Source organism: Melanotaenia boesemani, chromosome 9 (genome assembly GCF_017639745.1).
Source record: "Melanotaenia boesemani isolate fMelBoe1 chromosome 9, fMelBoe1.pri, whole genome shotgun sequence".
Lineage (NCBI taxonomy): Eukaryota > Metazoa > Chordata > Actinopteri > Atheriniformes > Melanotaeniidae > Melanotaenia > Melanotaenia boesemani.
In genome coordinates, this window is record NC_055690.1 from 25,535,379 (window position 1) to 25,559,916 (window position 24,538).

Genomic DNA, 24,538 nt, shown 5'->3' on the forward strand with positions numbered 1-24,538 from the left:
TTTTAACTTATTTCTGTTGTGTTACTGTGTAAATAAAACTTGTGACCACCTGCTTGGGATTAATTCTCAGTTCAAAAAGACTTAATATGAGGCTCTGAAGTGTTTAGACGACTCTGCCGGCTTTTGTCTGCTACTAAATTCTGATTTAGTTCAGTCTGGAAAGCCCTCAGAAATTCACACCAATATTCCAGAGGATGTCCAAATTCCTAAATTCAACTGGAATAAGTGATGTTGTCTAGGCTAACAGTGCTTACGCAGAACAAGAGATTAATCATTTAGTAAGTCACTAAACCATGTTCTATGTACATGAAGTATAAATGTCCTTAAATATTTTAAGACTTAGAAAAATGTGAAAATGATAAAGATAGCTTGCAAATCTATATACATTGATTAATTTATCAGATAAGCATGTACAGTATTAGAAGGGGAATTTGTAAAAAAAAAAAAAAAATAGTCACAATGTACACATATTAGGTTTTGGGTTTTATTTATATTATACATGATTCATAAAAACAGAGTATAAAGTAAACCAAACAGAACTTGCATTATTTACAGGGGCTTAGCCAGATGTCAGAGATATTTTTTGAAAATGGACTGTTGAACCACCAGTTGATAAGTCGAGATAAGGTTCATGAGCTGTGAACTTTACAATTAAACTTGTACTCAGAAATCTTTGGATTGTTTAATCAACTGAAAAACAGGATCTTATAACACTGTCACACTTCTTATTTAGACTTTAAGAACTCTCCAGCTCTTTTTGTCTGCAGGTATTAACAGTTAAAATCCCCACAGAATGAATTCTGACGAGTCCACAACTAGCCTGGAGTTCAATTTTAAACTGCAAGGAGTCTGTAAATGAGGTTCCTGTCCAACTGCACCACTTTCATTTAATTTTATGTTTCAGTGTAATTGCTGTTGACATTAATTGCTGTTGGCTGACTGAAGTAATGGCTGCACTTGCTGATTTTGTGGAGAGAAGTCAAAGGGTCTACGGTTCTCTGTGTAGCCATAAAGTTTGCGGAGGGCCACTCGCGCTGCTTCTTCCTCTGCTCCGACGAGTGTCTCTCCTGGACCCTGAGCCAGGAGCTTCTTGTCACTGAATAAACACAGAGATGAACAAATAGAAATTTTAGTACATTAAGTAAATAAAATATAAGCCATTTATCAAGTCAATTAAAAATGACCTGCATTGCAGAAAAACCTTAAATATAAATGTTGGTAGTGTTTCTTTTATTATACTAATACCTTTGTTTACTATTTTTTGGTATAACAGCACACTTACCTGTACAAGCCAACAAAGTAGAGTGGCAGGACAGTACTTGCTCCTGCAGATCTGATGAGACGAGGTTCTGGCAGAGGCATATTCTGCTTAGTAAGCTCCTCCACCAGTAGCCCCATGGGGTTGACCACAGTCCATATATCAAATAGGTCCTTTCCAATCAGCTGACTTACCAGAAAATCCTAGAGAGGGAAACAGAGAAGCAGAGAGGGTGTAAGTAAAGTAAAACGGCTGTGATTAAGGATGAACACAATGTAATTTCTTTAAAGAGAAATTTTAAATGCCCATAATTCTGTGCAGCAAGGCCCTTACCCTGAGAAATAATCCAGCTTGCTCTGCACCACTGCTTTCCTGCAGAGCTCCTGTCACGGCCATGAATGTAGAATAGAGCACATCATCTGGAACAGGGAATTCTGCACTCATGGTTAGGTCTTCAATGCCGAGATTTCTTGCTACGCAAGTCACAACTGTGGGACTGTTGAGATGCCCCACAATACTCTCCACCCCTTCGTCTGGCAGGCTCAGGAAATTTGCCCTGCACCAATTGGTCAGGAAGCTTTTGGTGAAATCTGATCCCTTTTTACTCAGTTGAATATTATCTTTAAGAAGAAGAGCTGTGGTCTCCAAGTCCACACCCAGCTGCTTCCTCCTCTCCTGCTCCACCTGCAGGTAACATGGATTGATGAAGGCTGTTTTCAGAAGCTCCAGGGAGAAGTTTTCATGGAGGCGAGAACTGAAAGCCTGAACCTCAGCATGGTAATCCCAATTAGGCTGTTGCCACCTGGAAGACAGTCAAACATGAAGAAACTTTAATGGACTTCATCTTAAGACAGAGTGTAATGCAGGAAATCCATACTGAGGCAAACAATATTTACTAATGATTGGTGCTTTTATTTTATGCTAAAAGCCCTTATGTATAGTATTTTGTGTTCAAACTCATACAGAGAGGTCTTGGATGAACCAGTCACAAGTGAACCTGCAACCGTGTGGTGTGAACAAATTAATTAAAAACTGTCTACTCATGCAAAATGTTAGATTTAAACAGGGCTTTCCTTGCTGTACTATTTGTAAAGAAAATGTTATTGATGAGAAGTGGTGATAAAACATTATCGTTCATGTCTTTTTTTGTAACATTGTTACAAATACCAAAACTTAAGCGTGAAAATGAATGTGAAGCATGAATTTTTTTCGCCACCCCCAGAATGGAGTAACAATTACAGTTAGATAAGCCCCCAATTTTGGTCTAATTTTAAAACCATTTTCATAGTTTTAAAAATTCAGCTATTAACAACGTTTCACCGAAAACATAAAAAATATGGTATTATCTTCAACAATTCCCTTCTTTGGCTTTTTAGAAATAATTACGCTCTGACTTATGTATCAAATACAGAAGTGGCCTTGAGATGCTCTCTAGAGCTTGCGCATTAGTTAACGTTACCGTGGCTTGGGTGGTGGAGGTCCTTCAAGCTTTAATTTCTTTGCCATGAGATACATGTACGCTTTCATCCAGCGTTTTTTCCCTCTGACCTGCGTTAGTGAAATACTACTGCCAAAACGCTGGCAGTGAATTCCTAATGTTAGCATGCTCCGATTAAATATGTGTCCCGCCGCCATCTTTCCGCTGACAGCGAAGTGTAACCGTTAAAATTGTCCGAGAAGAAACAACAAACTATATCCGGCTGTAACTAAATTACCGAGTGTAACCATGGAAACGGACATAAACGGTAACTAACGTTGACAAACAAAGTGGATAGCCGAGTTACATCGCTACACTTAGACAACTGACAAACTTTATTACACGATATTGCATTTTTTTCAGTTCTGTTTATCCTGCGTGCTAATTTGAAAGTTTTTTGGGGCGTGAAAAGTCCGCTGCTGGATTCCAAGAAACGATGGGAGATAAAGAGGCGACAGCAACTCAAAGGGAAGGTGGAGATGGCGGAGAGTCTCCTGTCAAAAACAGATCGGGTGTCACTACGAAGAACGAAGCACAAGAAAATTTGGAACTGCAAAGCCCATTAAAAGAAGAAAAGGAAAAATACACAGGTCCACGAATGACCAAGAAGTTCCTCAAAGACCACTGTAAGAAGCACAAACTGTATTTCACACCTTCCCTGAATGAAACACTTTATCTGCATTTGCAAGGTTTCTCCACCATTGAGAACCTGGAGGAGTATACGGGGCTGAAGTGTCTCTGGCTCCAAAGCAATGGGCTTCGACGCATTGAGAACCTGGATGCCCAGACTGATCTGCGCTGCTTGTTCCTCCAGGAGAACCTCATATACAAGCTGGAAAACCTTGAACCTCTGAAAAAGCTGTGCAGCCTAAATGTTTCTAATAACTACATTCAAATTATTAAAAATATCTCCTGCCTTCCTGAATTAAATACTCTGATAGTAGCCCATAACAAGCTGGAGACTGTGGGTGACATTGAACATTTGAGTCAGTGTTTGTCTATTAGTGTCTTAGACTTGTCTCATAACCTGCTAAATGACCCTGAGATCCTGATTGTGCTTGAGGCCATGCCAGATCTGCGAGTACTGAACCTGATGGGAAATGAGGTGGTGAAAAAAATTCCAAACTACAGAAAGACCATGATTGTACGTCTCAAGCAGCTCACCTTCCTTGATGATCGCCCCGTGTTTCCTAAAGACCGGGCGTGTGCGGAGGCGTGGGCAGAGAGAGGGGTGGAGGGGGAGCAGAAGGAAAGAGAGCTATGGGAAACAAGGGAGAGGAGGAAAATCCAGGACAACATTGATGGAATGGCAGTAATTCGAAAAAAGGCTTTGGAGAGGCGACGTCTTCGAGAGTTACAAGAAAAAGGTAAGCACTTTTCAGGTTTTACTACACTGATGCACATACCAAGAATACAAGTGGGTTTCAACAGTGCAATTACTTTATTTTAGGGGAAAGTGAGGCACTCACCACTTCAGAGACTCCTTGTGAGGAAGGCAACACCCCAATATTGCCTTCCTCTTCTTCAGGAGAGAGGGTCCAGGCTTTTGTGCTGGACAGCCTGGATGCCCATGAAGAGTTCTTGCTGTGTCAGTCAAAACAAGGATTTCAAACAGATGGTGAAGATGTAGAATCAGAGCAGCTGGGTCATGGGATACAGAGTGAGCAGTATGAGAAAGGTCATGGTCAATTACAGATTAAGCCTGTCAGAGAAGAGAAAGAAGGCATGAATCCAGAGAACTGGTCTCAAGAGCAAGAAGGTCATGTAGGACAGATGCTAGAGACAGATGAGGAAGAAGGAAAAGAACAAAACCAGTTCATGAAGAATGAAGCAAGGAGGGAGCAGCCTGAACATAAACATCCACTTCTGGATGGGGGTCCTCTTTCAAAAGAAGGCAAGTTTGTCCCAACACGTGGCCCTGGACCGCTGGTTACTGAGCTGCAACATGAAGAGCTGGAAACCATTCACCTTCCACTAAGTCAATCACTGCATATCGATGACCTGCCTGATTTAGAGGATGTGGATGCAGGAGATACCTCTGAATTCTTGTCTCAGCAAGATTTCAAACCAAAAATAGAGGTAATATCAGGAGGCAGTGACGAAGACAAAGACGAAGACGAAGACGAAGCAGCCCAAAATCAGAAGGATGGCACGTCCACCCTTGGAGCCGATAGGAAGCCATTGTTTGTAAAGAGTGACGACAAATCAGCATGGCTCTCCCGGTATTCTTCCTCACTGGTGTATCCAGAGGATGAGGAAGCCCCTTCCCAAAATCCAAAGTCCACAAAAAATCAAACCTCTCCACCACAAAGACCCTGCCTGATAGAAGAGCTGGATTAATTTTATGGATAGAACTTTTTTCTTTCTTTTTATAGGCAAGATTAGTCTGATCTGCCACGGGGCAGCTTTACATAAAAATAAGTTAAAGGGTGACAGCAATTTTGGCCATTACTATTAAATTGAAAGAAAGACCTGTTGAAAGTAGTGCAGTGTATACTACAATGTAGTATAATGTATACTTGTTGTATGTTTTTTGTTGTAGTGTTTTGGATAAAAAATAAATTTAGACTTGATCTCTTCACACTTCCAGCTGTTTTTTTAACTTCTAATGAAGAAACCTACAGTAATATATATATATATATAGTATATTATACCATTTTATACAGTACATGACAATAATGGAAAATGTAGTGTTCATGTCATCTTCAAATAACACTATCACTTTTTGCATCAATAAAAACAGAACAGCATATCACACGAATGCTTTTACGAAGTTTATTACACTTCCATGTCCAAGTCACATATTACTCTGCAATAAATACTCAGCATGTTTCTATTGTAGAGATGCAAGTCTCTAAATTGTAGCTCCAACTTTTTCAGTTTTTGATAAACTAAGCTAAACTGTCTGTAAATCCCCCCAAAGCTCTGAGTGCCACGAACGAATATTTACAAAAAATTATATTGAGCAAGTGGATTTGGAATAAAAGCAAAAACATGAGAAAATGGTTAGAGGATGAAATGAGAGTAAAAAAATAAAACTGTACATGTATTAAATAAACAAAATCTAAATATCCACCATGTGTGCAACAGGCCTCACATAAGTGCCGAGGTGTTGTGACGCAGGGACTGAGTGCAGAGAGAGGCTAATATTTGACACACTGAATAAAGAATAGTAGGTTCTCCTATGACGGTGGCAGGACAGCTCTAACGTCGTAACCACACCCACGTGTTGATGAGCCAGAAGGCAACCGTGATGGAGTACATGATCATCTCTCGCTTTGCCCGCTCCTTGTTCTCTTCTTCCAAATGTTGGAGTCTCCGGTTCAGCTTGATGAGCTGTTGAAACAGCAGATTTTCTCCCCTCAGTCACACAGGTTCCATAATTGGCTTTAATGATGTTTGTTTATTAAGAACTAACCTGACGCCGCAGTGTTGTTGCATCAACCACTGACATGTCATCAGAAGTCCCGTCCAGAGAGGCTTCGTATGATGATAACGCAAGCCTAGAAAAGAGAACAGCTGCTTTGAAAATGACATAATTCAGCCAATCAAAAGATAGTGTTTACTTCAGACAGCACATTTAAAATCAATTACAATCCATTAGTGGTCGCATTATTCTAATTTAGAATTTTTCCAACTTAGCTTAACCTAATTTTGACACCAAATTAGTACATAAGACAGAAAAGGATGAAGGAGAGAGGAAGAGAATAAGTTGCCAGGTGAAGTTACCTGGAATCGTGCAGGGGGTTGGAGCTCGAAGCTGACCCCCCTCGCAGTGATGGTTTGCTAAAGAGGTGGGGGAAATACAGAATTGGGACAGGGCAAAACGAGGTCTAGAGAAAGAGTTGAACACATGCACACACCTTGCATGCCCCTTGCACACCAACACTTATTGTGTTGTCAAAGAAACTATAAATGTCTTTTTTCTAAGTCAGCAACAATTTTATTCATGTGCTTTTTTTACTGGTATGTTGGAATCGTCTAAGAAGATCTAAAGACTTTTTCAGAAGCTTTTGCCACACCAACTATGCTGAAAGACATTTTGAGTCATGGTGTGCAGAAGGTATGAACACACAAAGCACAATGTATTTAGTCTCAAACCAACTTATTCACAGAAACTAAAATCCAAACAGAAGCAAAATCCTGAGGAAAAATTAAGCTGAGAAGTTTGTGATTATTTTGCAATACTTTTTGCAGTTGTGAGCCCACTGCCTACCCTCTCTCTTTTTTTCAGCTACAGACTCTTTGCAACTGTTTTGAACTCCAAGGAGAAAAAAAAATGCTATCATCACTACTTCACTTCATAAATCCTTCGCTATGCTACAGCATCATTGATCTTCCTGAAGGTTATACAACCAAACAACAACTCAAATGAGTTGGTCAACCTTGATCGCCTTCCCCACCTGAGAAACAGGTGACATTTCATTCCATCAGCACACACTGTATGAAAGTCTCAAAACCTCAATAGGCCGAAACAGTCAAGTTAAAGTCCCTCACTACATTTTACATGATATATGCTTGTTAACACTGTTAGTGAGCAGCCCCTGGACTTAATATTGTTAATAATTTTAATTGGAGTTAGAAGCAGTCCCTCATAGATGCTGAAGAGCAGCAATCAAAGACAACTTTATCAAATCTCAGAAAGATATCAGATGAATTTTGTACTACCCTTGTTGATAAATCTTTATTGGCCTTTTTTTCCTTTCTACTGTAGGCAAATAAATAAATAACGAGATGATTTGGAGGTCACCTGCGTGGGCTCTCGTCCAAGACCTCCAGGACCTGCTGGTAGGCCCGACGTGTAGTGGACTGGATGAAAGACAGAACACCACTAGCGCTGTACAGGTTGTGTTCTTCAGCCAGGGTGAGAGAGGGGCATGGCTGGACAGTGGCTGGGGGATGTAAGGTCGCACTGCTCACCATAGAAAGGAGCATGTTCAAAAGGGAAAGGGAGGAAAAGGACAAAAGAGGGCAAAAGAAGAGGAGGAGGAAGGAAAGGGAGAGAAATAAGGAAAACATTGTCCTAGACTGACTCTGCAAACACTGCAGCCCTGTCAAAGTTAGTAAAAATAAAAGCTAAAGACGAAACCTGCCACCCACTAGCAGCCCTTTAAGTTGAGCTAGCCCACTAAAACATGGCAATGCATAAGCAGAGGATAGAAAATATTATTTGAATAATTAAGACTGATCACCATATTTTTACTGTTAACCCATTCAAACCTAAGCCTTTGTTTGTTTTGTTTTTTATTCAAAAAGCTTCCTAACACCTGAGGCTTTTCTGGAGAAATCAAACCATCCACTTAGGATATAAAATAAAGAATTTGATGGCTAAACCTTTAGCTATTATTGTATGTTATTGGCTTTTCCTTTTCGTTTATCAGTAAGTAACAATAACAATAATAATGGCATGTTGATGAAAGACTAATGTTGCATCAAGCTAAAAGGTAAAAGCATGCATCATGTCTGAATGGGTTAAAGCCACAGTCGAAGTGGCAATCTTATCAGCAGTCTAAGAAATGGGCTTCTTTTCTACCCAAGTAATAAAGCTGCAAAGCACATGTAATGACAATTATAAAGTGCAATGTAAATTATCAACAATATAATGAAATCCAGACATATTTAACATTTAAATTTTGTATCAAACTGCATCATACTTTTCTCTCAGCAGTGTTGCTGGGAGAGGACTGTGGCCTTCAAGTGTGTTAATACTCCAAGTTGCTATATTATCAATTTTACACAAGTCCTCAAAATGGTAATTGATTATAAAATAAGATCAAACTAAAATTGACTATTACAGTAAAGATTGATGCTATTACGTTAAAAATTAAGATGTTAACAGATTAATGTGAGAGATCACCACTAATAGCCGCAAAAGCTTCATCAAACAAAGCAGAAACGAAAACAACAACAAAAAAAAAACAGCTATGTGATGCCAAGGAGCAAAACGTAAATATGAAGTGCTAAGAATAATGCAGCATGCCACTGTATACATACCAAATAGGAAGTACGATGGGGCTGATACTTAGCTAATATTGATATGTGTAAACCAATACTCACGCAGAATCATTGTGGATCAGCTGACTGTTATGACGAAGTGCTGCATTCTCACTGGCTGAGCGTTCCCGACGCAAACGTCCCTGAGGTCGCAACTATATGAAATAACAATGACAACTGATTTATTTGACAGGTGGATTTAATGGAGTGTCCTTAGTGATAAACAATTTCACTTACCATTTCCTCACTATCTGGAGGCACTCGTTGCTCCTCCTCCAAGAAGTCCAGGGGCTGCTCAGTGAGGGTGAGGACTCTAGGAGGAGTTTTAAGTGACAGAGCTTCTAGGGGTGTTGACTGGATAAGGTCTAAATCTCTGGGTCTGGAAAACTGGAGGTCAGTAGGGTCTCCTGATAATTGAAGGTGTGAATTAGAGGTTGAAATTAGTGACTTATTTATTACTTAATTTATTTAAACAAAATGCTGTGTGTTTTGTGTAGAAAAACTGAATGACCCATAGCAGTTTCTCCATACCTTGTTTCACTTTCACTATTAAGTAGCTGATAGGATGTTAATGCTGACAGTACAGTGGCCTTTAGCAGCACGATGAGGAAAGTTCTTCCCCAATCATACAACAGACTTACCTGCTATTACAAGTCTCTCTGGGACTTGCATTTTAACACTAGTGGGGAGCTCCTGTGATCCAACACTGGGGTTCTCATGGGCATGTGGAGCCACTTTAAGCATCTCTGGGATGCGCATCCTTTGGCTGATGCCCTCAGTGTACTCCAGCTCATACTGGATACGATTCATCTCAGCCATCTCCACTGTTGGGGAGGGAAATGCTGCTCCGCTCATTTGGCTGTGTAAAAAAAATTCAATCAGCAAAGCAGAACTAGTTCTAAGCTACAAAAAGTCACAGGAAGAGGAAAACATGTTGACATGAAAAGCCTTTTAACTCAAACAGATTTAATTTAAGCTTTGTTTATTTTGTCACATGCTACTTCTCATTCTGCCTAAGCTTCTAGACAGATCACAGATCAAGAATCTCCTAAGGGATTTCGTGATAAGTGGGGCAGGGACGGTTACAAATGGAAAAAAAACATGCTCGTGACACCATCATATGATTAAACACTGGCCTCTGATTTCTTAGAGGAACAGAAAGGGACACTAATAACGACTAAGCAGGCAACAACATCTGTCGTCCCATTTACTGACTAGAACATACAATTCAAATTATTTTGTTTTACGTCAGTGCTAACAATATGCTAACACCAGAAACTATGTGTAAAATAACACTAAGAAATATTTTAACTGCTATATAATCACTATATCAGAAACTAGCATTTGACTTTAATTAGACGATTCTGTAGTTTTGGTTGAACAACTGAGGAAAATTGTTGAAAACAACTTCGCCTAACGCCATTTCCAGCTAGCGCGTTAGCACCGCTTCTTACCGTCTGGCTTGTTGATCAACACAGCGATTTCTACAAATAATGTATTTGTCAAATCCTAAACGGCAACTGTGACAGGTTAAGTGCAACTAATACATACACTGTAACTGTCAAACATATCTTTATATTCATATAAGACAGCGAGAGGAACCTCCTCTCTTCTTGCTTCTTCCCGTTTCAGAAGCATAGACGGGTCAGAAGTTTAAACAGGAAGTACCACTGTCAACAGGAAGCTACGTCACTTTCACCGGTCGCTGAAATTAAAAGCAAAATCGTAAAAAAGCGTTTAAGCGTTTGATTTTATTCAAAATTTAGATTCCATGTGCAGAGCATTTCCGCAAAATAATAATTTAATCAAATGTATTTAATTTATCTACATAATATTAATTTATTCTTTCAGTGCACATAAGTTGTTTTGTTTGTTTGGATTTCAGGATATTCTTTGTCAATATCTTCCTGTCTTAGGTTTCACCAGAGCCCTCGAGGGCACTGGGTTCCACGTTCCAACATCTGTAATAATAATAATAATAATAATAATAATAATAATAATAATAATAATAATAATAATAATAATAATAATAATAATGATCTGGCTCTATTTTAATCAAAAGCCGCCCACAGTTGTTTTTCGAGATTGTAGAAAATGTGCAGGTTGATGGGCGCACATGCAGTTTCGCCGGGGGTTTTAAGAGATGGCCCCACAGAGACTGTGGGTGGTGCGTTTACACGGAGGCTCTCAAAGGCTGAAAGTCGTCTGTTTATTCAGAAGCCTGAAATTTTAAATCGGGAATACCAGTGCAAGAGAAACAAAGCCATGTCTACGGGCGGACCTAGATAAATGTCAAGATGCTCCTAATTTAACAGCCAAATAGAGGATGCGAAGAACGGCTCCTGCTCTCTCGTGTGCGCAACTCGCTGGAATTATGTTTTCAAAGATTTTTATTTTGTGTTTGATGTTATTAAGCACCATGCATATCGCATCGTCTTTGGAGCTGCAGCTTGGGATGTAAGTGGTTTTCACAGTTATTTATTTCCAATTTCTATTGACTTGTCAGGTGATAATAAAGTTTTACATTAACATGCTTTAAAAAAAAAGAAGAAGAAAGAAACAGTGTGTATCTAAAATCTAGATTTAAAGACAGTTAATGACCCAACTTTTACAAGTACGTTAACTAAAATTAAAATGCTGTTGTCATTTATCTGTTTTTTTTTTATTATTTTTTTTTATTTTATTTTTTTAACTTACTGTCTGTTCTTCTCTTAAGTTCCCACTGGGAGTCTCTCTTCCAGGTCCCATATGAACATGGATTTGTCTGTTTCGTGCAGTTGTACTGTGTATCTGTACAACTTTCTTTCTTTCTTTCTTTCTTTCTTTCTTTCTTTCTTTCTTTCTTTCTTTCTTTCTTTCTTTCTTTCTTTCTTTCTTTTAAAACAGATTTTAAAATAGGTTTTGATTTTAAATAGACACTGTGGCACATTATGGAAGATATTGTTTTCATTACTGGAGAAGCAGAATACTTCCTCTTAAGTTCAAGCTGCCCTATATTGTAACCAGATGGTTTCTATAAAAGACAACTCTGGAAGTTTACCTGCACTAACAATACAGCCAGTCACTACTACAGCACAGCTACTTAAAACACTCTGCTGCATGGTTACATGCACCTAAACTGTCTGTGGCAATGGTTTAGTGCCTAATGGCAGTAACCAAATCAAAATTTTTTTTTAATTTTATTTTCCTGTAATCAAACATGTTTCAGTATCAGGATGCTTTAATCCAGTCATCCACCAGGTTCAAAATACTAGTGAAAAATGGTCTAGATCTTCAAAGTCATGATGCTATTCTTAAGTTAAAGACATCATTTTCTGTCCAACTCTGTGTTTCCTATGCACAGGCCAAATGTTTGTCCTGACCAGGGGATGTCTGTCTTGGGCGGCCGTCAGCCTTGTGTCCAGGCTTTTACCCGCATGGTAAAGGTGTGGAAGCAGGGCTGCACAAGCCACAGATGGTGTATGAGCTACGAGAGAAGGTAAGTGCAATACCATCTTGACAATACAAAGTTTTTATTTTTTAAAGCATAACTTATCCCTAAAGATGTGCACGCATGGAGGAGGTAATGTTAGTAAGCAGAATTTTATGAATGCAGCAGTAGCTCTGATATTCCTGGCCAAGTCTGTTTGTCTTTGTCGTTCACAAGCATCACTTGGTTTAACAGGTATTTCTGCGCATCATGAATGGACAACCTTTGTTTTGATGTTTTTTCTTTGTTTTTTTAACAGCTGTTCACTCTGGTTTGGATGTGAAAATCTTAAGTTATGCAGTTTACTTTCATAAAAAAAGATGTCCATTGAAGAAATAGCTAAGTAATACAAATGGATATACATGGGTGATGCACCTGGCTGCGTGCTCCCATTATGACCCATAAACATCATTTGGAGTTTTATGAAATGCCTGAATTGTTTTCTAGTAAAATAGGTTTTATTTAATGATGTTAAGAACACTAATTAATATGGTGAATAAGCTCATAAGTCTTTATAAGGTAACAACATTTGACTTGTGAGACTGTAAAAAAAAACTTTCTTCTTCAGGACAGCATATTACACAGCATACAGGCAAGTGTACAGCATGGATGTATACACAGTGTATAAGTGCTGCCCTGGCTGGACTCAGAGGGATGATGAGATGGGTTGTTTACACAGTGAGTACAAGAAGTATTTCTTTTACATACTGTAAATATTAGATAGGGCTAGTTTTGAAGTCACTTTGAAGCTATTATCTCAAAATATAGTGCAAAAGTGTTGAGTCATATCTGATTTATTTATGTAGGAAGGAAAACAGGAAGAACAGTACTGAAACATGTGCAAATGTAGTTGGTGATGCAGAGTTTGTACAATTCTAACAGGCTTGAAAGTTAATATAAATTATGACCACTAATTCTTTAACATAGTCTGAACTCTCTCAAACAAGCTGAAGGCTGGTAACAGATGTGAACCACTGTGGGCTCCTGATCAAGGCTCTCAACCCCCTGACTGCCCAACTGCCGAAATATGGCAGCCCACTCCTCTGTAGTAAATCTACTAGTCAACTCTTCACTTTGTTGATACAAAAATATATATATTTTTGGTCTGTCAAATGATGCTGTAATTGGCTTTTTTGTTAAGGCAACTAAAGAAATAACATTTTTATGTATTTTTGTGACAGACTGCTAGTAGCAAAATGCACAGCCAAAAACACAGCCAATATTCAAACCTTTGAAAAACTATTACCCTTATAACTTATAACTATTACCCAGGATCAATTACAGGAATGCCTCACTCAGTGTGAGCAAAATATAAAGAAATGAATATGGCTCTAGACTTTTCCACAGTACTGGGCTCAAAGCTCAGACATAAATACAGTATGTACAGAACAGAAATGCATGCAGACACAACCATGTAAGCATCATTATGGTATGTAATGTGTAACATCTGCAGGAATGTGCAGTGCTAATACTTGTCTCAACGGTGGGAGATGTACAGAGACTGGAGACCACATTTGTCATTGTCCATTAGGCTTCAAAGGGACACGGTGCCAATATGGTAAGTTTCTGGTTGATGAAAACTAAAAAAAATATCTGTAATTTTTAATAATTCTTGCCCTACAATAACTCAGTCCTACAGTAAAAAGTAGGTTTTGCTTTGGGAAGGAGAAAATTCCCTTTTATTTCAACTCCTTTTATAAAGGTAAGCCATTGTGGGCTCCTTTGCAAGGCCCTTAACCCCCCAACATGGCTAACATGGCAGCTCTCTAGTGACTACAGAGATGGGTAAAATACAGAGGCTAATTTCCCAATAGGGATTAAATACATATGTATTATTATTATTATTATTTTATCTTCAGATGAAATTGGGATATGTTTAATTCTGGTTTCATTTGGTTAAAAGACAAAACTTTAATAACATAAAAAGTTAAGTATCTATTTTAAACTCATTTTCAAGTTTACTTGAGACAATTTATTTTAAATTATAGTTCAGCATTTATGAAACTGGCGAACGTGTGCACATAATCAAATTGCTTTCTACTAACTGATTATGTATCCATATGCTGGTATGAAGTTGTGGCCAGCTGGTTGGATTATACAGTTTTCTTGGCTTCTTCTCTGCTGGTTTTGGATTTTCAGAATTTGCCAGAGATTAACTTTTTTTCTCTCCAGGAATTAACATTTACCTTTACCCTTACATGAACAGTGTTGAGGTAAACTGTAGGTAAGACCTAATTATCTCTTTTGTTCCTGAGCATTTTCTTGTCTTTACTTTTAACTGTTAAAATCCACAATCTGTCCATGTCAACACATAAATAATAGGGTGGTTGCTACTGTTTCAGAAGATTCTTCATGGCAGAATGGTGCCCAGAGGATATTTGGTCCCCACCCCCACATGCTCGCAAACATACAAACACACACAATAGAGCTTTTTCCATCTGATTCCTTGACTTTCCGAGAAGAGGAAGTCCTGTCTCTGGACCATCAATGTTTTTGGTGCATTTTCACAGGAGTGTGTTGTTTCTCAGAGGCACTTCTTGTATTTGTTTTGACACGGGCTCTTTGGTTTTCACGCATTAAGGTGACAGATTGGGAAGAAAGATATGAGACCTAAGCAGAAACTATTTCTGTTTTTCCTTCTGTCTTTCACATTCCATGGTTCAATTCTCCTTGGGAACTCATATGTTGCTCTTTTCTCTTTTTAAAACGCTTTTCCTTCTCCCATTCCCCCTGACAGATTTATCTGTGCTCCTCTGCCAGAATCATTAAACAGGGAGAGACTAAGCCAAGCTCCTGTGTTCAGCCAGGTTCCTCCACTCAACCTCAGCTTGAAACGTCAAATACACACACTAACAAATGTGTCATAATAGTCTTAGTAATTTACTACCATTGCTTTTCAGAAATAAATCTTTCTTCATTTCAAGTTTAATTAATCTGAAACTCTTATTGTCTGTCTAAATTTTACTGTTTGGAAACATTTACATAAGTTACATGAAGGGATTACAGATGTGCTGAGCTTTTGGGAAACCTAGACAACATCCCCATAACTGCTGAGAGCAAAGTTTCATCTGGAGTTACTAACAAGCCCAATGTTTAGTGATGATAGACCACTTGTACAATCCTAGATGTGAAAACAGAAATTGTAACACCTCATAAGTTAGATAGTAAATGATTTGTAATAATATGAATAAGAATGACTTAATATTGAGCAAAAGTGCAAAGTAAATCTATCATGTTAAACCACAAATTTGATTCTATGAAAGAAAACCTAGAAGTGTGACTTTAAAGAAATGTTAGTCTATCTTTAGTATTCTAAAATAAAAATGGGTACAGCAATATTGCAGTTATGAGATTATTATTGAAGTTTTTTTTGGCTCTGAGTCCTTGTTTCTACCATCATTACACAGGAAAACAATGGAGCTCTGGTGTAGGAGTGTGTGGTGCAGTGTATATTAGAAATTTCAGCATGTTACCATGAGGCACTTGGAAATGTGGAAGTCTTTATTTGCGCTGCAAGCTTTTACATTCCACAGTGACAGACTTATTACTATCCCAATTTGTTTATGATGGAGAAAAAGCAGATACAGTAAAGAATGTTGACCTCTGTAGCTTTATTTCAGAGTAATAAGCCAAAAGTAAGTCTTGTGTTTTGGTCATGGTGATGTTTCACAAGACTTCAGATTTATTATATGATGTTCCTTGCACATTTTTATCCTCTCCGAAAGGCTTTCAGTCATGCCGCATGCAATGTTTTGATTATATTTATCTGGCTGTTGGTCGGTATGTATAGTGAAGCGTCTTCCAGTTTCTGTATTACGTATTTCACCTAATGGAATCTGATGCATGTGAGCTGCTCTTTTAATTCATTTACAAACAGTCTTTACTATTCCCTTGAGAATTTTTTCTTTTCATTGTAATTTTTCTGCTATTTTGAATCTAAGTGGTTTTTCGTATTTAGATGATTTAAAGGCTGCTTTGTAAAACTCTGTAAAATGTCAGTAACTATTGGATTAGAGATTAATTGTTCACATAGTGTAGTTCATTTACCTGTTAATTCATGGTGTGTTTCAGGTAGATTTAGATATGTAAAATTTACCATGGATCACACATGCATGTGAAGGAGGCTGGTTATAGTGACAAACAACTTAACAAAGAAATTAACACTAAAACTTGTTTCTCTCTACACTGCATGCTCAGCACTAGACAATATGAGCAAAGGATGTTTGGACATGGTGATCATATTAGAGCACTTTAAAACTTAAATTTAAGATATTCCTCCCCTGAGCTTGTGAAATGCATTGACAACAACCTAAAATTTCTTTTAATAGGTTTGCTTCAATAAGAAAACTGTTTTGAAAGTGCAAAAACTCCCTAAAAAATTCAGATAATTTACAGATTCAGATTTTTGGTTTAGCCCTTTGGATTATTTTTTCCCCCCATTCCACAAGACAAAACAGCTCCAGCTTTAATCTTAAAGTCAGGTAATAGATAATGCTAGAATTCTCACTCTGCTCCCGCTTTCTTTTCACCACTCATCATCATTTGGTCTTTTAAACTGTTACTCTCTTTGGTGTTCTTGCCAACTTGTGGTCATATAGCTTGCTGTGTGTTGTGGGGGTCCTTGGCCACCTGCTTCCAATCCACTACAAGAGACACCAGGCATTGTCCATGGAAATGTATGTCAGCCGCTGACACCAAGGCCATGGCGTTGACACTGTGAGGTTATAAACACTCTGTATGTAGCCCAAATCATGTGTTGAAACAGTGGAGCTTGCTCTGCAATAGTTGTATTTACCCCTTCTCACGAATGCCACTCTGTCTCACTCTATTAAACCTTGGATTAACTCTGCTTTGGTTGAACTGGTGCATGGGCCTGCATGAAATTAAGAGACTATGGACATGTAACTGTGTGAGGACAGAAACCATCTGGTCCTCACTAAAGTAGCCTGGCTGTTTTCAAAGCACTTAAGCGAATAGTGGTTATGGACGGTGCCTAAGACTAGATCCTGTTACACTTGGGGTTTTAGCTATGTAAGGATCAGCCAACTACATTAGCAGATACAGTTCTGTAGTGGAAACTTTTACAATTAAAAAAAACAAAACAAACGAGAACTAAAAACAACTACATTAATACAAAAATGTGAAAAAAAATGTATTTAATTAATTTTGTACAATTTGCAGTGTTTATCAGGAAGAGTTACAGCAATGCCCATTGGACCTTTGTCTGTCGGGTTTGACTGTGGTGTGAGACTGTAGTTTTGCTTTTGGATATCTCTGTTCCAAAGCTGTTTCATGTGAGTCCCATGTGAGATCTTCCTCACAAAACAATTATGACCAAGCTTGTTAAGCAGAAAAATGTTACCATTAATTAAATGCAGTGATTCAACAACTTTTCTTTTGTACTGCTAAACCAGATGCTGTCGAGCATCATAAACAAAAGTTCAATGTTACATTTTACAATTTCTTTGTGCTGCTATGAAAAATGAAGGATACAGTGAGTCAGCCTGAGGAACTAATTAACTCTAACTAGCTAGTTTAGCATTGATTAGCTCTTTAAGTAAGTAAACAACTAAAATACAAACACTATATTACTCAGTTTCTTCAACATGAGCAGTATGGGGATAGGATAGACTGCTGGCTGTGACTACAAGTATGAAATATGTTGGGCTCTAATAAGTTTGCTTTCAAACTTTGTGAAACAAAATGTTACCTTTAAACAGTTGCCCTCATTGCATTGTCACTGTAAAATGAACTTTTATTAGTTGCATCCTCATATATGAAGGAGATATTGTAGTACAGTTACAAATTGTTTATTGAAGAATTTGATTTTATCAAAGTAAATGGGGAAATATTGTGTTTGCATGTGTTGCAGTCAAAGGCTTACAGCATAATCTGAAACTGTTCTAAGCTGTGAGTGCCCTGTGATGAGGAAGACCTGCTGAGGTTGACATAAATGTACATGGACCTTTACAGAAGTGTTAAAATAAACAATCCCATTTAGTTTCAGTCAGGAAAACTCTATGAAAAGCTTCACAGTCGTTTCAATATGCATTACATTTTCCCAGATGGGAATCTTTTCTCTTTGTGTGAGCTTGTGTAATCCCCAGGACCTTGGGCTGTCTCCCATGCACTCAGTTCTCACCTCAGACACTGAGCTCATGTCTGAGCAGGACTGGTTTCCTTTTTTTTTTTTTTTAAATTAAACACCAGTGATTGTGTGTGTGTCTGACTTCTGTGCATGTGTTACATGGGTGTATAGAGTTGTGCTTCTGTGTGTTTTGATAGAGGTAGAGCATCTTTGCAGTAACTGTAGGACAGTTCTGAAGTCAGTGCTGTTTGATAGAAAAAGTGTTGAGTAAACTCTTCAAATGTTTTCAGAAATACTTTATTAATCCCTTGCAGGGAAATTCATCTGAGCTGAGTTTTGTAAGACGTGGCCACAGCTAGAGTGAATCATTCTCTAAAGTTTTGTCAGCATTAAAAGGGTCTGAGCTAAACAAAATAGTAGAGGGGAAATAAATAAGCAATAATAATAATAATAATAATAATAATAATGATTGTAAAAAGCATGTGAAGATGGCATGTTTATAATTCTAAATATGTGTCTGTTTTAGTCATGATATTAATTAATGCTTGAAGGGCTCTATGGCAGCTAAAACCCTGTCTTCTGTTGTGTCCAGTTTTAAATAAATGCTGTTTTAGAATAAACTACAGTCTGTTAATAATTCATGACTTTTGAACATACAGTAGCTCAAACAACATGCATTTAGGGAAACTCTGAAAAAGATACAGTAATGTCTTTTCTTGATGTTGATGGATTCTCAGCCAGGATTAAATCCTGTCTTCCACTGCTTCCACATGTCTTTGGCAGTAACATCATGCTTTCATGCATATGTCTTTGGAGAGAAGGGAAAAATCTATTCAGGGTCAATGTTATTTACTAGCAGAGATGTTCCTGTGCTGAACCTTTACAGCAGATCTTATAAAAGGAAGTAAAATTAATACAAAAAGCTCAAAGATGCAATCAAGGCAAAATAATTAAGTATATTTGTTTTAAAACAAAACCCTGTAAAATAAATCAATTTATCCCCTGATTTAAGTTGGCAAAAATCTAAAATATCTATTAAGCCAAATTCTATGTTTAAAAACAAAAAATGTAAAAGATGGAGTTGTGTTTGTTCTCACAGTGTTAGCCAACACTGATGTCTTTTACAGGTTTGGAATGAAGTTTTGACCTCAACGTAACTAACATACCATGCAGAGTTTATCCTCTTTGAATCTTTCCATGCATTTAGTTTCTTTGCTAAGACATATTTCAGTTATATACACTCTTACACAACATGAGACTCCTCGTCCCCCCTTTTTTTTTATCAGCAGGGTTCTAATTCTGGGTACTGGACACATAGCTGAAGGTCCAGCTAAGAGGAAGGCATGCATGTGTCAGTGAGAGACCAAAAGTCTTCTAAGATATGATTAGAACCACAACACCTGTAATGATGGCAGGTCTGACTTTACCAGAATTTGCTTGTTGGTAAGTGTGGTGCAAAAGTTTGTGGAGTCTGGTTGTCAAGAAGCACATTGTTTTCATTAAGAACTGCAGTGTAGTCAACACCAATCCTCTTACTATTTAACTTATTTTACTTCCATAGTTTGCTGTTTGTCAAGCAGTAGAAGTGGTGGAGAACACACGAAGCGATTCAAAAGCTACATGGTTTGCGGAGGAGGGCCATTAAAGTCCTAATGGCAGCCACATGTCAGAGAGGTTTTCACACACTAAACAAGCACAGCAGCTTTGTTTACAAGGTTAATGCAGAATGGGTCAGAGCTAATGATCTGTGTGATCAACCAAGTGGATCTCTGCATCTTCCTGAAACTTGGACTGGTGACTATACGGTGTTCAGTTTTGACTCTCTTGCTTTGTGAGCAGACTAGATAAAGGAATAAAACTTTGGTTGGCCAAAACACTCAATAAATATCTAATAGTGCAGCTGTTTGGCTCAAAAAGTAAGGGAGTGATGTGTGGATTGTTTTTCAGTAGGAGGAAGTGTTATTGTCACCTGTTATTCTATTTTGATTTTGTATTAGCTGTTCTTCCTTATGTTTTCTGTTTTCTGTGTTTAAGTTATAAAGATGAAGTCGGTAATCAACTGAATACAAGGTCCTGTAGTAAGAAGCTACCTGACCTATTGATCAAGTAAACACCTATAGTACAAAGAACAACCACAAATGGCAGTACTGAAGCAGTGTAAGTGAAATTAACAAGTCATGTGCTGTTGTTATAGATTTGCTTCTGCAAAACATTGGCCATAAATCGACAGACACATTTTATCTTTTCTGTGGAAGACATCTTCTCCAACCAAGTAGTTTGTCCAGATGCTTCAGAAACACTCAAATAAAATAGATAAAATGCAAGAAATAAAGTTAAAGATAATATTAAAACATGATTCCAGCTTAAAAGAACCAGATGTAGATTTTATAGACCAGCAGCAGAACTTTAAAATCTATTCTCTGACGAACAGGCAGTCTCAGAGCTGGACTGATGTGGTCCACTTTCTTGGTCTTAGTGAGGACTCGAGCAGCAGAGTTCTGAATAAGCTGCAGGTGTGTAATTGATTTTTTAGGTAGACCTGTAAAAATGGGATATATGAAATATGAATAAAAGAAAATAAGATAATAAATGTACAGCAAGTGAATAATTTGTGTCTTAAAAAGATTTTTACATCAATTTCAAACATAAACAGTATGGTCGCTGAAAAGTCTTATTAAATCAAAGCATAAATTTTGCGTTGAAGGAACAAATGGGAAACATGTGAGTTGCTGGAGGGAGGCAACCAGCTGCTCCAGAAATATGAGGATTAATGAAACTTTTTCTTGAGTGAGAAGAAAGACAGGAAGCCTTTCCACATTATTTGTTTCCTCATGTCATATGAATATCAAACAAATGATGAAACGCTCCCAATCTGGCTCTGCATCATCAAACATAAGCTCTGTGTTGTTTCACTCTGTTACTGTGCTTACGAATGAGGATCTCATGACATATGCCATTCTTCCTAATCGTTTGGAGCCATGATTGATTACATCTCTTTCCCAGGCGTGTCAAATCTGGAAAACAATACTACTTTTGTCACATCTTTGCTGTTGAGAAGATTCCCGAACCTTACGTTTGTCTTTTTGACAGATTCCTTAAAGCGCCTCAGCTGTGCATTGGTCTGGCCCTCAAGGGCTTTGTTTTCCCCAAAGGACTTAATGGGATATTTCTTTGCCAAAATTCCCTTTTTTAAAGTTGCACATTGCACATTAGAATAACGATTTTATGCAGCAAAGGAAATAGGAATTACGAGAAAACCCATTAAATCTTCAGGTGGAACGTCTCAGGATGCAGGTGGTACAGATTCTTGGCAAACAGCAGTTATTTTACAGGTTTATTAAGTGGTGCCGCTGCTGTCTGATGTCCAGAACAGTTGAAGTATATTTCCTGTTTCCTGACTGTTTGCAAAACTTGACAGCTCTCATTTTTCAACTTTTGGCTTATTTTTAGAGCAGATGTTACAATCTCAAATATGTCTCCCACTAATGTGTTATTTTCAATAGAGTAGAAAAGCTTGGACAATTAATCCTTTTTGTTGAAGTGTAAACTGTGTTAAATGAGAATTGTAGACTTCAAACTGAATATTTTACAAAGACAACTTATTATTAGTTTGAAAAGCATTCTTTTGATGTGTTCATTTGTTACTGTGGAGATGTGGGAATAAAGACTTGGAGAAAGTGATGAATACAAATAATTCCTGCTCCAGATTAAACTTCCATCTGGTTAGGAAGAATCAGAAAATCAACATAGTCTTTAGAGTCCATGACAGCTGAGGTTACATATCTAAGCCCTTCACATTCACTAAACAGAGAGATACAGCATGCAGCTGCTGATTCAGTTATTGATCTAAAATCTTCTAATGTTTTTACCATAAGGAGAAAGGACACATGGCTTGCTGATTTATTTAATGACCATGTACTTCAAATAGCTTTTGAGGGGGAGTAAGAATGTTGGTCCTTGGAGGAATTGGAAAGTGGAGGCTCTGCACTGAGAACAGAAATGTCAGTAACATCTGATGAGATATGCAGGAGTCAGGCCAGCACACAAGAGCATTCAAAGCTGCCTCTTCTCCCTGTTACTGGGAAACAGTTATCACTCTCATCCATAAACCAACAGGAGGACAGCAATTACCATTTTGCGCTGAGTATTTTCTAGAGGTATTAATGAATTAGCGCTTTAGAAAGATGCAGCCTGTTCTGAACATGTCAGACATTTGCAAGGCTTCAGCTTTATCTTGTACAATGGACTCTGGATTATTGGTCTTGTTTTAAATCTGCTTACTTTTCTCCACAATGAAAATCAACAGATTGATGTGTTTGTATTCATTCATCTGAAAATAATATGTTTCTTTTATTGTTCGTGATAGAGGTAAGTGATATATACAAGTGTTGAGTAGTTTTTCTAAAGTATTAAACAGGCTTATTCTTTGTGTTCAGGATGAGTTCCCACGTAACTTGCTTGGCTTCACACTGTCAGATGCCATTTGTTTTTTCCTTTTTAGGTGTTTTTGGCTCTAGTGGCTTTTATTTAACAGTAGCTGGAGGGGGTCAGAGAGAGCGAGGAATGATCTACAGCAAAGGTCACCAGGCCTTGACTTGAGCCTGGACCAGCTGCACCAAGGAGCTGTAGCCTCTGTGCATGGGGTAGCCGCTCAACTAATTGAACTAAACGGTGCCCCAGATGCTAATATTTCGAGACATACAGCACACTGTGATCTCTCTTCATTACAACCCATTGACCATTACCATTGCTTGACCATTACCTGGTCAAGCCCAATGAAAAATATGCAGCATCATATTTTCTTGTCTTTTTTGTGGTAGCTGAAATCTCTGTTGCTGGTTCATCATTGTTTGCCCATTGGTACTTTCACAAATTTGTGACCCGCCACCCAGTTTGGGAACCACTGATTTATGTAAAAAAAAAAATTAATATGAAAAAAATGGCCGAAAAGAGACCTGAAGAAACCTTCAGGGTGTTCTAAAGAGAAAATCAACAAACTTTACAGAAACATACAGATGTGTTTGCATAATTTTAAAATGTAACAACTGTAAGGTAAGCCTTACATGTAATTTATCCTGTTAGTATGTGTGTGGGCTAAGTATGAAGATCTACATTTGTAGGTATGAGGCTCAGAGGCCACATAAAAAAGTCAATGCAGATGGACATGCAGGAAGAACCCTCAGATCTTTGAGCGTGTTGTGACCATGAAGCTAAACTGAGTTCTTGGCTTAAGTTTAGAAGAATCCCAGATAACATTGTTAATAACCTACATGCTGCTAACTTATCTAAACAATTTATTTACTATTTTTGTACTATTATCATGTGGTTTTCTGAAGCACAGCCCTGGCAGACAATGCGTTTTTGCTAAAAGAGTGGAATAATTAAGTTATGCCTGGGATAAAGTCAAACATGTTTTGATAATGCCTATTTTGTAATTTAAAACCATTTATTTTGGATGATCAAAGGTTCACTTGCAACATTGTGCAGATCTGTGGAGACTTGCATGGATGCATGCATGTGTACATTAATGTGTGTGATAGTTGTAGTGGATTTAAAAGCACTGCTGAACTGAGGCAGAAAGAGATATCTTAATGCCAGCATGTGCCAAGTGTAATGCCTTGCAGATGGCAAGTTAAGGTTCTACAGATGAAAATCTCCAACCTTGTGTGGGTCTCATTTAATCTCATTGGTTTTGGATCCTGTGGGTTTTCTAAAGAAAAGCAACTCCAGACCATCCCTGTAAGTTTCTGTTATTTATTGTATAAAGTGTTTCATCTGAAACCTTTTATGATCATTTTTCCATTTTCATTAAATTAAATGAAAAATTGTAAAAACTCATTGTGGAGAAAAATAACAAAATACATAAAATAACAGCAAAATTACTGTACAATAAGATTTTTAAGAAATGTCTTGATGTTTTTTGGAGGCAAATGTAGTAAGACCAACTACTTTTTTAGGTTTAAATTCACTTGCCTCTCCACCACCAACAGTTACACAACTTGTTTAGACTGTCACATGTAATTTTGCTGGTCAAATGTCACTGAGAACTCACAAAGTGCATTTTGACCATGACAGATGAATGCATGTATGCTTATTATAATAATCTTTCATACAAATATCAAATAATGCAAAAAATAGTAAAGTGATGACATAGTCTCAAAGATCAATTAAACTGAGAGTGACACTCTCACAGATCAAACTTGGTCAGATACTGAATTAATTGGACACCACCCTTAAAAACGATTTGTTTAG

The 24,538-nt window shown here is 37.8% G+C and overlaps 4 protein-coding genes across 13 annotated transcripts in view; 2 read left to right on the forward strand and 2 right to left on the reverse strand.

Annotated features, from left to right (window-relative positions):
* Window positions 1-472: 472 nt before the first annotated feature.
* Window positions 473-2,919, reverse strand: mrpl44 (mitochondrial ribosomal protein L44). Its single transcript, XM_041995724.1, has 4 exons — window positions 2,718-2,919; window positions 1,592-2,060; window positions 1,283-1,461; window positions 473-1,096 (listed from the first exon to the last, which is right to left on the reverse strand). The coding sequence occupies exons 1-4, from the start codon at window positions 2,891-2,893 to the stop codon at window positions 922-924; spliced, it is 999 nt and encodes a 332-aa protein (XP_041851658.1). The 5' UTR covers window positions 2,894-2,919; the 3' UTR covers window positions 473-921.
* Window positions 2,920-2,970: 51 nt separating this feature from the next.
* Window positions 2,971-5,255, forward strand: dnaaf1 (dynein axonemal assembly factor 1). Its single transcript, XM_041995725.1, has 2 exons — window positions 2,971-4,102; window positions 4,186-5,255. Exons 1-2 carry the CDS (start codon window positions 3,172-3,174, stop codon window positions 5,073-5,075), a joined length of 1,821 nt encoding a protein of 606 aa, XP_041851659.1. The 5' UTR covers window positions 2,971-3,171; the 3' UTR covers window positions 5,076-5,255.
* Window positions 5,256-5,496: 241 nt separating this feature from the next.
* On the reverse strand, window positions 5,497-10,385 carry mffa (mitochondrial fission factor a). 3 transcript variants are annotated; one of them, XM_041995546.1, is made up of 8 exons: window positions 10,184-10,385; window positions 9,371-9,588; window positions 8,967-9,136; window positions 8,793-8,884; window positions 7,486-7,647; window positions 6,465-6,521; window positions 6,154-6,238; window positions 5,497-6,071 (listed from the first exon to the last, which is right to left on the reverse strand). In XM_041995546.1, the coding sequence occupies exons 2-8, from the start codon at window positions 9,582-9,584 to the stop codon at window positions 5,940-5,942; spliced, it is 912 nt and encodes a 303-aa protein (XP_041851480.1). In that variant the 5' UTR covers window positions 9,585-9,588; window positions 10,184-10,385; the 3' UTR covers window positions 5,497-5,939. The 3 variants fall into 3 exon arrangements, with proteins under 3 accessions (XP_041851480.1, XP_041851481.1, XP_041851482.1); XM_041995547.1 differs by lacking the exon at window positions 6,465-6,521 and having other exon boundaries at window positions 10,184-10,384; XM_041995548.1 differs by lacking the exons at window positions 6,465-6,521; window positions 7,486-7,647 and having other exon boundaries at window positions 10,184-10,382.
* Window positions 10,386-11,001: 616 nt separating this feature from the next.
* Window positions 11,002-24,538, forward strand: part of megf6 (multiple EGF like domains 6) — a 62,807-nt gene continuing 49,270 nt past the window's right edge. For all 8 annotated transcript variants that reach the window (XM_041994489.1, XM_041994488.1, XM_041994492.1 and 5 more), the window contains exons 1-4: window positions 11,002-11,186; window positions 12,073-12,207; window positions 12,767-12,876; window positions 13,652-13,756. In XM_041994489.1, the coding sequence (XP_041850423.1) occupies window positions 11,056-11,186; window positions 12,073-12,207; window positions 12,767-12,876; window positions 13,652-13,756 (481 nt within the window). In that variant the 5' untranslated portion in view covers window positions 11,002-11,055. The remainder of the gene's footprint in view (window positions 11,187-12,072; window positions 12,208-12,766; window positions 12,877-13,651; window positions 13,757-24,538) is intronic.

Bases quoted from the DNA above. Each gene is read 5' to 3' on its own strand.
- mrpl44 (XM_041995724.1), bottom strand. From the start codon at position 2,893: ATGGCGGCGGGACACATATTTAATCGGAGCATGCTAACATTAGGAATT. The intron at 2,061-2,717 runs GTAACGTTAACT...ACTGTCTTCCAG, and splicing joins CCTCCACCACCCAAGCCACG to GTGGCAACAGCCTAATTGGG. The intron at 1,097-1,282 runs GTAAGTGTGCTG...GTGTTTATTCAG, and splicing joins TACTTTGTTGGCTTGTACAG to TGACAAGAAGCTCCTGGCTC.
- dnaaf1 (XM_041995725.1), top strand. From the start codon at position 3,172: ATGGGAGATAAAGAGGCGACAGCAACTCAAAGGGAAGGTGGAGATGGC. The intron at 4,103-4,185 runs GTAAGCACTTTT...ACTTTATTTTAG, and splicing joins TCGAGAGTTACAAGAAAAAG to GGGAAAGTGAGGCACTCACC.
- mffa (XM_041995546.1), bottom strand. From the start codon at position 9,584: ATGAGCGGAGCAGCATTTCCCTCCCCAACAGTGGAGATGGCTGAGATG. The intron at 9,137-9,370 runs GTAAGTCTGTTG...TTCAATTATCAG, and splicing joins AGAGAGACTTGTAATAGCAG to GAGACCCTACTGACCTCCAG. The intron at 6,239-6,464 runs GTAACTTCACCT...TCTCTTTTCTAG, and splicing joins AACCCCCTGCACGATTCCAG to GCTTGCGTTATCATCATACG.